The sequence below is a fragment of the Manis javanica genome, chromosome 10, assembly GCF_040802235.1.
Source record: "Manis javanica isolate MJ-LG chromosome 10, MJ_LKY, whole genome shotgun sequence".
NCBI lineage: Eukaryota > Metazoa > Chordata > Mammalia > Pholidota > Manidae > Manis > Manis javanica.
In genome coordinates, this window is record NC_133165.1 from 85,621,998 (window position 1) to 85,636,073 (window position 14,076).

Consider the following 14,076-nt stretch of genomic DNA (forward strand, 5'->3'; position numbering starts at 1 on the left):
GGCTCCCAGAGCCCCCAGGAGCCAGAAATCATAGTGTCCACGGACAAGAGCCCCTGTGTCTGTGGAGAGCAGTCTAAACGTTCCTCTAGGCAGGACAATTCCAGGGCTGCTGAACAGGATGAGCACCTCCAATGGCTGGTGGTCTTGGAAGGAAGAGACTCACAGGACACCTGTTCCTTCTTAAAGACCCCAGGGAAGGTGCCCAGGGCAAGTTCAGAGCAGGATTATCCCGGGACTGGAATCTCTCATCCTTTCTGCCAAGTAGGAGAAAGTGGCGACAGGGGAGGCTCTCCATTAGCCACAAGTGGTCATTATTGTGGCCACTAAGAGTTGAGCGGTTTGCAGTTTTGCTGGGTGAGAAATGAAGGCTCTGAAGCTGAGGTCTGGAATCCAGAAGGTTCTAAGGAACCATGTGTTCCAGCCCCTGTCCTATAGGGAGCCTGGTCAAAATGGACCCTCTGAATACCAACCACCTTCCAGGCAATGCCGCCCGGGTGGGATTGGACTTGCCTGCACTATCAGCCTTTGAAACGTAATGATGTACTTGAGAATATGTCTTACATGGAGCCAGGAGGACAGAGGTAATGACTTCTCATGGTCTCACCCAGCCTGGGACCTTAGAGCTTCTCTCTTGAGACGGTGGCCCCAGCCTCTTCCCCAAACCCAGCCACCTCAGGCTGTTGTGGAGTTCAGATCTGTCTCCAGGTGTGGGTTGAGGCCATATCACAGGGAGACTGAAAGAAAACTAATTACTTAATATATGTAAACGAGCTTTGAAGATGAAAAGTGCAAACGCAGTGTCCCTAATAACATCTTCAATACTTTTACGGACTCTCAGAGTCGCTGCTGAGCTCACCTTTAAGATGAGTCCTTGGGGAGTTGCTGGCAAACACCCCAAGCCAATAAACAACATAAAATGACTTTTCACTCGTTTTATGCAGCCAACCCCAGCTCTCCCCACCAATAAAAGGACCAGGGAGGATCAGAGAGGCCAGAAGGATCCTAAGCAGCGCACCCCGCAGTCCTCACCAACTTCCACAGCACTCAGCCTCTGCTCAGATCCCCACCATGTCGTGCCGCTCCTACAGGATCAGCTCAGGATGTGGTGTCGCCAGGACCTTCAGCTCCTGCTCCGCTGTGGCCCCCAAAACTGGCAGCCGCTGCTGCATCACTGCCGCCCCCTACCGAGGGGTGTCCTGCTACAGGGGTATTACGGGCTTCGGCAGCCGCAGCCTCTCTAACCTGGGCTCCTGTGGGCCCCGCTTGGCTGTGGGCAGCTTCCGCATCGGCCCCTGCGGCCGCAGCTTCGGATACCGCGCCGGTGGCGTGTGCGGGCCCAACCCGCCCTGCATCACCTCCGTGTCCGTCAACGAGAGCCTGCTCGCGCCCCTCAACCTGGAGATCGACCCCAATGCGCAGTGCGTGAAGCAAGAGGAGAAGGAGCAGATCAAGTGCCTCAACAACAGATTTGCCGCCTTCATTGACAAGGTCAGTGAAGCCTGGAATGGTCCAGAGAAGGTCCCAGCCCTGCCCTCCACTAGGGAAGGTCCCGAGTCTTTTGGGGAGACAGCACAGCAGCCAGGTTTGAGACAACAGAGGGATAGAAATGCAAATCAGTATAGGCGGAAGGATCAGTTTTCATCGTTTAATTCCTGCAGTGTGTAGATGGCCCAGTGTGGTACAGAAATGGAGCCTATGTTCTAAAACGTACACATGCTTCCAGACAAACAGCATAGGAGTATCAGAGCTGCCCCTGAAAAACTGGACTGGGCACAAGGTGCTGCAAGAGTGGGAGATAACAGGGAGAGTGAGCAGCATGGGGCTCACAGCCCAGGCAGCTCCAGAACTGGTTGGCACGTGGCTCAGGGCCATGCTGCCTCCCCCATCCTTGCTGTGCCCCTCAGCAGCGTGAGACCTGGCATGTTCTGTGTCTGAAGCAGCAACAGCCTCATGTGTGTTGTAAGGATTCATGGGATCATATATGAGAAGTGCTGGCACGTAGGAAGTGCTCAGTAGATATTAACTGTTAGTATTATTTTCCATGGACCGTAGCGGGCAAGGAAATGGGTGTGACAGTTAACCAACAGGCTTGGCACCCTCCTTCACTGATGGAGGGCTGGGAATGCAGAAGGAGAAGTGGCCAGGTGTGCAGGAGGAGGCCCACCAGGGCAGAGTGTAAAAAAACGCTGCACAGAAGAATAGACAGGACCAGGCTCTGAGGTCTGGGAGGCAATGCAGTGACCTTTCTGTTACCAATTTCTCTTTAGTGCCTTTCATTAATCTTCAAAATGGCCTAATGGGGTAGGTATTTTTATCTCCATTTTTGTAACAAATTGAAGCTGAGAGAGTTTCCATGAGCTGCTTAGGCATACTGTGATGGGCAGGCCAAGGGGACTCAAAGGGACATGAGTCCTGACTCTACACTTACTAATTGTATGACAATGAGATAGTCATTTTACAGCTTGGGGTCCCAGTTCCCCCACCTGTACAATAAGGGAAATAATAGCTCCCCCCAAAAAGGGTTACAAGAATTGAATGAAACTGACAGATATAGATACAGATGTGTGTGTGTGTGTGTGTGTGTGTGTGTGTGTGTGTGTGTGTGAGAGAGAGAGAGAGAGAGAGAGAGAGAGAGAGAGAGAGTGTATCTTAGCACAGGCCCTGGCATCATATAGTAGATGTTCAATAAGCATTGAATGAATTAATAAATGAAGAACAATAACCATAGAAATAGTTGAGCATTTACTATGTATCTGGGACTCTTCCAAGCATTTACATGTGTTAACTCATTCAATCTTCACAACTCTAAGGAAGGCATTATTATCATCTGTTTTAGAAATGAGAAACCAAGCACCAAGACGTTAGACAATTTGTCCTCCAGAACTGGGACTTGGAGCAGACCTTTGGCTTCAAGTCCAGGTCACTTTTGCTCACACTGCCTCCCTGGGAGGCTGGGAGCAAGGGCCCCTGAGCTGAAGACGCTCAACCCCAAGGCTCAGCCCTGGGCTGGCCCTGGCTGTTCAGTAAGCATCAGGGGCAGAGAGCTCTGGAGGACCAGGCACCTCCCTGGCTCCCCCTGAGTCTCTTTCCCCACCTTGGGCGGCAGGTGCGCTTCCTGGAGCAGCAGAACAAGCTGCTGGAGACCAAGTGGCAGTTCTACCAGAACCGCCAGTGCTGCGAGAGCAACCTGGAGCCGCTGTTCAATGGCTACATCGAGACGCTGAGGCGGGAGGCCGAGTGTGTGGAGGCCGACAGCGGGCGGCTGGCCTCCGAGCTCAACCACGTGCAGGAGGTGCTGGATGGCTTCAAGAAGAAGTGAGTGTGGCACCACCAGGGGAACCCAGAGGGGAGTGGGGAAGATCCGCCCACAACCCTCTGCAAACAGCCCCTTTAAGGTTCCCTGTCAACAGTGGCTGTCTGGAACCCTGGGAGATATCCAGTAGGGGACTGGGGGTTCCTCAAATTCTGGCTCCACCTCTACCCCTTGGAGGTCCTGTGGGTCTTAGAGCTCGTTTCATGGGAAATGAGGAAAGGAAACCAGTGGAGTTCCACAGCTTACCATGTCCCTACCCGCCCCAGCTCACCGTGTGCCATGGGCTCTCCATTCTCCCTGCCATGGCACTGGCTCTCTTTGCTTAGGATCACAGAGGATTTTAGATTGGGTGGGTGCAGTGTGCACTCCCTGATCTCACACCAGAGGCAGCAGGACTGGGGCAGAAAAGCCACGCCGGGACAAGGGCTAGCCCATGAATAATGCATAAAAAATAGACCATGGAGAGGACAAGATAACCCTTACAGGGTGTAATCCCTTTGACACTGTGAAGAGCTTGCCTGGGAGCTGAGATGGCATCCAAGCCCCTGCAGCTCTTGCCCCTCTCTCCCCCAAACCCAGGTATGAAGAGGAGGTGGCTCTCAGAGCCACAGCAGAGAACGAGTTCGTGGTTCTAAAGAAGGTAAGGAGACTTGTCATGGGGCAGGGAGGGAGGGGGACCAATCTGTGTAACCTCTAATCGGGGGGCACGGTCACCACACTGGCCAGAGAGGCACCTTCCTTGGGCCTCTCCCACACGCACTCCCCCTTCCTTTGCTCCACCACCAGGATGTAGACTGTGCCTACCTGCGGAAATCAGACCTGGAGGCCAATGCGGAGGCCCTGTTGGAGGAGATTAATTTCCTGAGGCGCCTCTATGATGAGGTGAGGGGGCCTCTGTCAACCAGACCAGCAGGTGGAGGGGAGATATGAAGACCTGGGGGAGAGGAGAGAGGGTGTGTTGTGTGCATATGATGTAAGCATGAAAAGAACATGCACACACATGCAAAAGGGGGATGTTGTGTGGCTGTCCCAGACACATGTATGTTTGTGCCTGGTGAGAGTGCTGGAGGGCTGTCAAGCATGTGTGTGGCTGGGCCTCTGTCTGCGGTGCAGTGGGCGAGCCCGTGTGCCACTCTGTGGGCATGTCTATCTCTGCAAGGATGTAAACTGCATGTGGTGGGGTGTGTGTCAGGGTGGGTCTCCAGTTAGAAAAGGGTCTTAATGGACAGGTCACTAGTCCAGCAATCCAAAACCCAGCTTCCCTGCTGGGTGACTTTGAGGCAGGTCTTTTTCACATGATGGGGATCAGTTTTCCCATTTGTTAAGTCAGAGGCTGTCTCGAGCTGACCTCTAGGACCCCGTCCAGCTTTATTGTTTTATGATGTACCTGTGTGTGAATGAAGGTGAGGGAAGCATGTGGAGCAGGAGTCATGTAACATGCTTGAGCAGTGTCCCCTCCAGGGAGAGATCACTGCCCCCAAGGGTGGAGCACATGGTCTACACGAGACCCCAAAACCAAACACACTGGCTGTTGGTCCCCCAGGAGATCCGCATTCTCCACTCCCACATCTCAGACACCTCAGTCATCGTCAAGATGGACAACAGCCGGGACCTGAACATGGACTGCATCGTGGCTGAGATCAAGGCTCAGTACGATGACATTGCCAGCCGCAGCCGGGCTGAGGCTGAGTCCTGGTACCGCACTAAGGTGAGTGGCCCAGGACACCAGTCTCCTAGGCATGGCAGTGGGAGGGATTCAAGGTATATATTAGAAATCGCTCTTTTTGTTTGGGATTTTGATCTTTAGGGATGGGAAGACAGGGACAGACAGCTCTCAGTTTAGGTGGCAGGTCAGGGCTGCCCTGTATGGTTGCACAGGCTGAGCACTGCACAACCTGCACAATCATCCATGGTGACCTGAATGGGCAGGATTCCCATCCTGAGTTTCAGGAGCATCTCTGCTTCCCCCCAGTGCGAGGAGATGAAGGCCACAGTGATTCGGCATGGGGAGACCCTGCGCCGCACCAAGGAGGAGATCAATGAGCTGAACCGCGTGATCCAGAGGCTGACCGCTGAGATTGAGAATGCCAAGTGCCAGGTAAGGTACAGGAGGGCTCAAATACCCAGCACAGGCAGACTGTAGCACCAGGCCCTTTGCTCCCAGGAGGGCGAAGTTCTGGCCCCATCAAGCCTCACAGAGTGCCTGTGAGGAAGCAGGGACCCAGAGAGGGGCAGGGGTTCTACCACACCCAGTATTCGAGCTGGAATGAGCCTTATCACTGACATCCCTCTCCTTGGCCACCCTGCAGCCACCACCAAGGAGAGATGGTGGAAAGCTCCCATGTCCTCTTGTGTGTTCACACTCTCATTAACTACTTATGATCATAGGTAGTTAACCTACCTTCTCTCTGGGACCCTCCTCTTCCTGCCCCAACTCCATCAGTTCAGGTGAGCCAAGCTTTCCTTTCTCTCATTCTTGTCCTCACATCTCCTTCCCCATAGCGTGCCAAGCTGGAGGCTGCTGTGGCAGAGGCTGAGCAGCAGGGCGAGGCTGCCCTCAATGACGCACGCTGCAAGCTGGCTGAGCTGGAGGCTGCCCTGCAGAAGGCCAAGCAGGACATGGCCTGCCTGCTCAAGGAGTACCAGGAGGTGATGAACTCCAAGCTGGGCCTGGACATCGAGATCGCCACCTACAGGCGCCTGCTGGAGGGCGAGGAGCACAGGTGAGACTAAGGAGGGCCTCATGGGCTATATAGGAGGAGGCCCTGTTCCTCTGGGAGTGAAACTCCCTGACCCCAAGTGTGAGCTACATCTCTGACTACTGCTAGTACAGGTGAAGCTTCAATAATAGGAACAATTTATTGAGTGCTTATCATGTCAGGCCTGTGTTAAATGCTCATTTTCATCCACAATCCAATGAGATAGGTATCATTTTTTCCCTCCAAAGATAAGGAAATAAGACTCAGTGTTTGGTGACCTTCTCATGGCCATACAGTTAATAATTGCAGAGCTGGGACCTGTACCCAAATCATGGACCTCTAAAACCCATCTCTCCCAGCAGTTTCCTATATGGCTGCAGTCTGGCAGATCACGCAGGCTTGGGCACTTAAGAGGGCAAGGCACTCTCAATGCACATAGCTCTTCACTGGCACAAAGCCACTTCACACACGCTCGTGAATTTGCTTGGACTTTCCTCTCTGAGAGTCTGCTCAGCACTACCCAGGGTAGGCGGGTCTCTCAGATGGGAGTTTGTAATCTCATGCACCTCTGCTGACAATCAGGAGGCTTATCTGCATAGTCAGAGAACAATTAAAGAAAGAAAGTGAACATTCAGTGCAGATTTTGGAGAGTGCTTCCTGCATCTCACGAGGGTCCTCGCTGTCCCAGAGCAACCATTGCTTCAAGAAATGCAGCTCAGGGTCCAGAGCTAACAGAGATTTCTTTCCCTATAGGCTGTGTGAAGGCGTGGGCTCTGTGAATGTCTGTAAGTATCAGCTTGAAACCCCCTAGAAAAAATGGCTTTGTTGATGGGCAAAGCTGAACTTCACCTAACCTATTGAATCTGTAATGTTTCTCAACACGGAGAAGGCTTCCCTTCTCCTCTGGATCCTCTCTGGGGAGCATTTATTGGGTTAGATAAGCACCCTCCACTGGTGGCGGTGTGAATTGCAGGCCAAGGCAGCTTTGCCCCTCTGGGTCGGGGGTCCTCACTTCCTTCTTGCCCCACTCCCCTAAGGGCTTAGATGCTGAGAGGAACGGGGCCCTGAGCTAGTAACCGCTAAACCCCTTTCAGGAGGAGAACGCCCCTGCTATGCGGAAGACCCTTAGGGTTTGTCACAGGGTTGGCCAGATCAGAGCAGGCCACTCACCCCTCTGTGTCCCCTCTCTTCCCACAGGCGTCAGCAGCTCCCGCGGTGGAGTCAGCTGTGGGGGCCTCACATTTAGCGCCACCTCGGGGCGTCAGATTGTCTCTGGCCCCATGGCCACTGGAGGCAACATCACGCTGATGGCACCCGACTCTTGTGTCCCCTGTCAGCCCCGCATCTCCAGCTTCAGCTGCGGGAGCAGCCGCTCGGTCCGCTTTGCATAGAGGCCGGGCGCCTGCGTCTGCTTGAGCACAGAATGGTGTGTGAATGGAAAATGTGTGCTTGCTTCCGGGATTTTCCACATGTTCCTACAGAGGGAAAGTCCCTTGGGCCGCTCTCCATCACCTTATTATTTTAGGGAATTGTTTCCTGGTTCTCCTCTCGGCTTCAGTTAGTCATTCCCAGCCCATCACTTAATTCCAATTTTATCCCAAAATACCCGTGACCAATTTGAATTATTCACCAAGCTCTCTGGGACACTACCGGTCACCCAGGGAGGCTGGACATCATGAAAGCTTGGCCTTCCCTGAAACGTAAATGAACCTAACCATCTAGCCAGGTCCTGGACAACCTGAGTTTCAGAGAAAAGTGTCACATGCCCAACCCCAACTCCCAGCAGCTCCCCTCTCCTGGCTGGTGAGGTCTCTGCAGGAAGAACTTGCCCAGTGGTCATTTTTGTTGTTTCGCTTGTCTCTCTGACTGCATTCTTCTGGGTTAACCTGTTGCAGCAAAACTCCTCAGATGACCTCCCAGTTGAGAGGCCCATTATGAGGGGGAATCCTTTTGACTTTGGACAGGTCTTGGGATTCAATGCCCCTTTGTACATTTCAAAGGAAACTCCGTGGTTGCTCTGGATCGCCCCCTGCTGGTGCAGGAGGAATCTGTCCCGTGGAGAGAGGCAGGATGGAGGTTAGGCCGCTTCCTGGGTCTCCCTCTTGTTATGACTGTCTGTGGGTGACTTGCCTTCTGGGTTGTCTCAGTCTGTGTTTCAATAAATGCTGCTTCAATGCAAGGATATATGATCTTGTGAATGACAATGTCTCTGTCCACTCCAATAGTTCATTCAGTTGCCTCTGGCCCCATCCCCGCTGGCAACCCATTCCAGCTCCGGGCAGTGTCTCCCTGCATGGGCCTCTTCTTGTCCACTTTGGTAGCCTAGTTCCAGCTCAGTCCTTTTCTGTCCACTCAGGCCTGGAACATAACTCCAGCTTCCCCATTCTCCCTGACCCCACCTCATATAACCCCCACAGCCAGAATCCCCCCCAAATTCATTGCTCCCACCCCCTACCACCTGGTTCAAACCAGTTCCCAGCACATGCGTATGCTTCTTACACCAAGAGCAGGCTGCCTCCATCTCCTCTTTTCCCATCTGTTCCTCAGCCCTATGTGACCCCTCCACCCCAATGCTGATCTTGACAGATTTGGGCTCAACTCCATGGAGACAAGTCCACCCTCTGAGGCTACCCAGGACCATCCTTATGGGCACCCAAGCCTTCCCACTCCCCTTCACCCATCTGCCTTTGCTCAGCACTTTCTCTGCTCTCCCTTCCTACCCTTCACCCTACACATACAAAGAGCCCCCCTCCACCTCACAATGCCTCAAACCCTGAGGACCTCTGGTCCTGTCTGTGGCTCAGGGCCAGGGTGAGCCTCGGGTGTGTCTGGAGCCTGGATTAAGCTAGAAGTTCATGAAGGCAGGAAGGGTCTCCTCCTGGCTCTGACCCCCAACTAAGTCCCAAGCTGGGGCTCCAGGACAATCAGGCTTAGGATGGCTATTTGAGCTCAGGTAGAGCAAGAGGAGTAGACATCAGCCCTCTGGGACCCACCTCCATGTCACCATTAAGAGAACAGATCAGATGTCACTGTTCCCGGGAATAGTGGCAAAATGCCCCCTCTGCTGCTTACCCCCGGCCTTCTCCTGGGAGGAGAATCCCCATGCATTTGGATGAATCCTCACTCCCAAAGGGGAGCAGCTCCACTGGAGGCTGCCAGCCCCTCTGAGTCCCCGGCTTCTGTTGTGTGAGGCTTGATAGCTGATACCAGGCAGACCTCTTCCAAGTTTCTTGACTGCACCCCCTCCGTCTTCAACCCCTCTGGACCTTGAGGGCATGGTCATGTTCAGTTTAGGGCACATCATTCATCCATAGGAAAGGTTAAATCTCAGGGGCTGAAATGTCAGAGCACCAACTCTGCCGTGTCTCAGTCAGACACAGGGCAAGAAGTAACCCCCATGCTTTGGGTGTCGGCCAGTGGATCCATGAGATAGGCCCTTTTCAGCCTTGCACCTCCTGTGGCTCTGGGTTGCTGGAGAGAGTCTGTGCTTGGGGAAAACACCTTGATGTCACCATGAGTCTGGGCCAAGCATAACTAAAATGCCAAATCTGAGACTCCCCCCAGCCCACTCACCCACAAAATAGGACACTATGCATTGAAAGTCAAACAGCCAGGAGCTGGGAGCTATTAAAAAACTTTTTAAAGAATAAAACAATAGCAAAAATCAATGAAACCAAGAGCTGGTTCTTTGAGAAAATAAATAAAATAGATAAGCCTCTAGCCAAACTTATTAAGAGAAAAAGAGAATCAACACAAATCAACAGAGAATTATTAAAGACTACTATGAAAACCTATATGCCAACAAGCTGGAAAACCTAGGAGAAATGGACAACTTCCTAGAAAAATACAACCTTCCAAGACTGACCAAGGAAGAAACACAAAAGTTAAACAAACCAATTACGAGCAAAGAAATTGAAACAGTAATCAAAAAACTACCCAAGAACAAAACACCCGGGCCGGACGGATTTACCTCGGAATTTTATCAGACACACAGAGAAGACATAATACCCATTCTCCTTAAAGTTTTCCAAAAAATTGAAGAGGAGGGAATACTCCCAAACTCATTCTATGAAGCCAACATCACCCTAATACCAAAACCAGGCAAAGACCCAACCAAAAAAGAAAATTACAGACCAATATCCCTGATGAATGTAGATGCAAAAATACTCAATAAAATATTAGCAAACCGAATTCAAAAATATATCAAAAGGATCATACACCATGACCAAGTGGGATTCATCCCAGGGATGCAAGGATGGTACAACATTCGAAAATCCATCAACATCATCCACCACATCAACAAAAAGAAAGACAAAAACCACATGATCATCTCCATTAGGCTGAAAAAGCATTTGACAAAATTCAACATCCATTCATGATAAAAACTCTCAGCAAAATGGGTATAGAGGGCAAGTACCTCAACATAATAAAGGCCAGATATGATAAACCCACAGCCAACTTTATACTGCACAGCAAGAAGCTAAAAGCTTTTCCTCTGAGATAGGGAACAAGACAGGGATGCCCACTCTCCCCACTGTTATTTAACATAGTACTGGAGGTCCTAGCCATGGCAATCAGACAAAACAAAGAAATACAAGGAATCCAGATTGGTAAAGAAGAAGTTAAACTGTCACTATTTGCAGATGATATGATATTGTACATAAAAAACCCTAAAGACTCCACTCCAAAACTACTAGAACTGATATCGGAATACAGCAAAGTTGCAGGATACAAAATTAACACACAGAAATCTGTGGCTTTCCTATATACTAACAATGAACCAATAGAAAGAGAAATCAGGAAAACACCTCCATTTACAATTGCATCAAAAAGAAAAAAATACCTAGGAATAAACCTAACCAAGGAAGTGAAAGACCTATACCCTGAAAACTACAAGTCACTCTTAAGAGAAATTAAAGGGGACACTAACAAATGGAAACTCATCCCATGCTCATGGCTAGGAAGAATTAATATTGTCAAAATGGCCATCCTGCCCAAAGCAATATACAGATTTAATGCAATCCCTATCAAATTACCAGCAACATTCTTCAACAAACTGAAACAAATAGTTCAAAAATTCATATGGAAACACCAAAGACCCCGAATAGCCAAGGCAATCTGAGAAAGAAGAACAAAGTAGGGGGGATCTCACTCACCAACTTCAAGCTCTACTACAAAGCCATAGTAATCAAGACAATTTGGTACTGGCACAAAAACAGAGCCACAGACCAGTGGAACAGATTAGAGACTCCAGACATTAACCCAAACATATATGGTCAACTAATATTTGATAAAGGAGCCATGGACATACAATGGTGAAATGACAGTCTCTTCAACAGATGGTGCTGGCAAAACTGGACAGCTACATGTAGGAGAATGAAACTGGACCATTGTCTAACCCCATATACAAAAGTAAATTCAAAATGAATCAAAGACATGAATGTAAGTCACAAAACCATAAAACTCTTAGAAAAAAATATAGGCAAAAACCTCTTAGACATAAACATGAGTGACCTCTTCTTGAACATCTCTCCCCAGGCAAGGAAAACAACAGCAAAAATAAGTAAGTGGGACTATATTAAGCTGAAAAGCTTCTGTACAGCAAAAGACTCCATCAATAGGACAAAAAGATACCCTACAGTATGGGAGAATATATTTGTAAATAACAGATCCGATAAAGGCTTGATGTCCAAAATATATAAAGAGCTCACCCACCTCAACAAAAAAACAAATAATCCAATTAAAAAATGGGCAGAGGAACCGAACAGACAGTTCTCCAAAAAAGAAATACAGATGGCCAACAGACACATGAAAAGATGCTCCACATGGATAATTATCAGAGAAATGCAAATTAAAACCACAATGAGGTATCACCTCACACCAGTAAGGATGGCTACCATCCAAAAGACAAACAACAACAAATGTTGGCGAGGTTGTGGAGAAAGGGGAACCCTCCTACACTGCTGGTGGGAATGTAAATTAGTTCAACCATTGTGGAAAGCAGTATGGAGGTTCCTCAAAATGCTCAAAATAGACTTACCATTTGACCCAGGAATTCCACTCTTAGGAATTTACCCTAAGAACGCAGCACTCAAGTTTGAAAAAGACAGATGCACCCCTATGTTTATCTCAGCACTATTTACAATAGCCAGGAATTGGAAGCAACCTAAGTGTCCATCAGTAGATGAATGGATAAAGAAGGTGTGGTACATATACACAATGGAATATTACTCAGCCATAAGAAGAAAACAAATCCTACCATTTGCAACAATATGGATGGAGCTAGAGGGTATTATGCTCAGTGAAATAAGACAAGTGGAGAAAGATGAATACCAAATGATTTGTGTATCCACACAGATACTCATCTGTGGAGTATAAGAACAAAGGAAAAACTAAAGAAACAAAACAGCAGCAGAATCACAGAACCCAAGAATGGACTAACAGGTACCAAAGGGAAAGGGACTGGGGAGGATGGGTGGGTAGGGAGGGATAAGAGTGGGGGGAAGAAGAAAGGGGGTATTATGATTAGCATGCATAATGGGGGGGTGGGAGAAAGGGGAGGGCTGTACAACACAGAGAAGACAAGTAGTGATTCTACAACATTTTGCTATGCTGATGGACAGTGACTGTAAAGGGGTTTGTCGGGGGGACCTGGTGTAGGGGAGAGCCTAGTAAACATAATATTCTTCATGTAATTGTAGATTAATGATAAAAAAAAAGAAAGAAAAGGGGGATTACTCCCTGATAGGATAAAACTAACTGTAAATCAACAATTAATGCATGCTTTAAATATCCTTAATTTTGATCATTTAAAGGGTGTCAGATGATCAGCTATGGAAATACATTTTTCTGATAATATTCCTTTCTCTTAAAAAAAAAAAAAGCAGTTCCTGTGTGGTGATCTCCAATAAGTTCTTCACAATGGTATAAAGGGCATATCAAAGTGTGGGCAAAGGGTTTGTTTGTGTTTATACAGAGGATCAAAGCCTAATTTGGCTACCCAGAAAACAAATTAAGATATGATATGAAGAAAAACTTCCAACATCAACATTCTCTGGAAGAGTCATTCCAGAAGATGATCGATCATCAAAAAACTTCAACAAAGATCCTAGCGCTGTTGCAGTTGTAGCTGCATTCATCCCACCGGTTCCTGGACTTCCCATTGGAATGAAGAAGGAGATATCTAAGCTGGCCTGTGCATACAGTAAAACAGCAAATTTGACTGGATCTATACTGGTGGAACTCAACCAAGAATTAGAAGAAGTGCAAGTTGCAGTGCTCCAAAATCTTGCGACTATAGACTATCTACTGTTAAAAGAATATATGGGATGTGAACAGTTCCCAGGAATGTGTTGTTTCAACTTGTCTGATTTTTCTCAAACTATTCAAATTCAGTTAGACAATATCCTTCATATCACTGATAAGTTTTCACAAATGCCTAGGGTGCCTAACTGGTTTTTTTGGTTTCACTGGAGATGGCTGGTAATTGTAGGTCTGCTTTGGTTATGTAGCTATATTCCTATTATGTTAATGTGTGCATGCAATTTAATTAGTAGTTTAAAACCTATACATGCTTATGTTACTCTACAAGAAGATATGTCAAAGAAATAATCAATCTTCCCATGTTTTCTTCCATCTGCTACTTCTATAGCTTTTCTTCTTCCTTCCTAATTACAACCCGTAAGTAGAATTCATGTCTCATATCAAAATTACCGAGTATCATAATTCTTCCAAGTGGTAAAGATACCTCAAGAAATATGCTGGGCATAGAAGCCACAGGGCATAAATCTGCAAAGAAGTAAAAAGCTAACCTTTTCAAACAATACTGCTTCTCTCTCACTTACCAACTTTACATTTCCCTGTCTGACCCCAGAAGATGACTGATTAGCCAGAGACGGGTAAGATTCCTCAAGGGAGGAACAACCTAAGACAGGCACAGTCGCAGGGGGTCCATCAGGTGAGAAATTGGGGATCAACAGAGGTGAGGCTTAGAACCCCACCCCCCCTGTTCTGAGAGAAATCTGCATCCGTGGATGTTTTGTTGCCCTTGCCTAGCTTGGATTA

At 48.5% G+C, this 14,076-nt stretch overlaps 1 protein-coding gene across 1 annotated transcript; it reads left to right on the top strand.

Moving 5' to 3' along the window:
* Nucleotides 1–979: 979 nt before the first annotated feature.
* LOC108401986 (keratin, type II cuticular Hb5) lies at nt 980–8,196 on the top strand. Its single transcript, XM_036992583.2, has 9 exons — nt 980–1,488; nt 3,107–3,315; nt 3,893–3,953; nt 4,100–4,195; nt 4,857–5,021; nt 5,286–5,411; nt 5,816–6,036; nt 6,766–6,797; nt 7,210–8,196. Exons 1-9 carry the CDS (start codon nt 1,069–1,071, stop codon nt 7,401–7,403), a joined length of 1,524 nt encoding a protein of 507 aa, XP_036848478.2. The 5' UTR covers nt 980–1,068; the 3' UTR covers nt 7,404–8,196.
* Nucleotides 8,197–14,076: the final 5,880 nt, after the last annotated feature.

Coding starts and splice junctions, on each gene's coding strand:
- LOC108401986 (XM_036992583.2), top strand. CDS start 1,069: ATGTCGTGCCGCTCCTACAGGATCAGCTCAGGATGTGGTGTCGCCAGG. Junction 1,489..3,106: donor TTGCCGCCTTCATTGACAAG/GTCAGTGAAGCC, acceptor CTTGGGCGGCAG/GTGCGCTTCCTGGAGCAGCA. Junction 6,037..6,765: donor CTGGAGGGCGAGGAGCACAG/GTGAGACTAAGG, acceptor CTTTCCCTATAG/GCTGTGTGAAGGCGTGGGCT.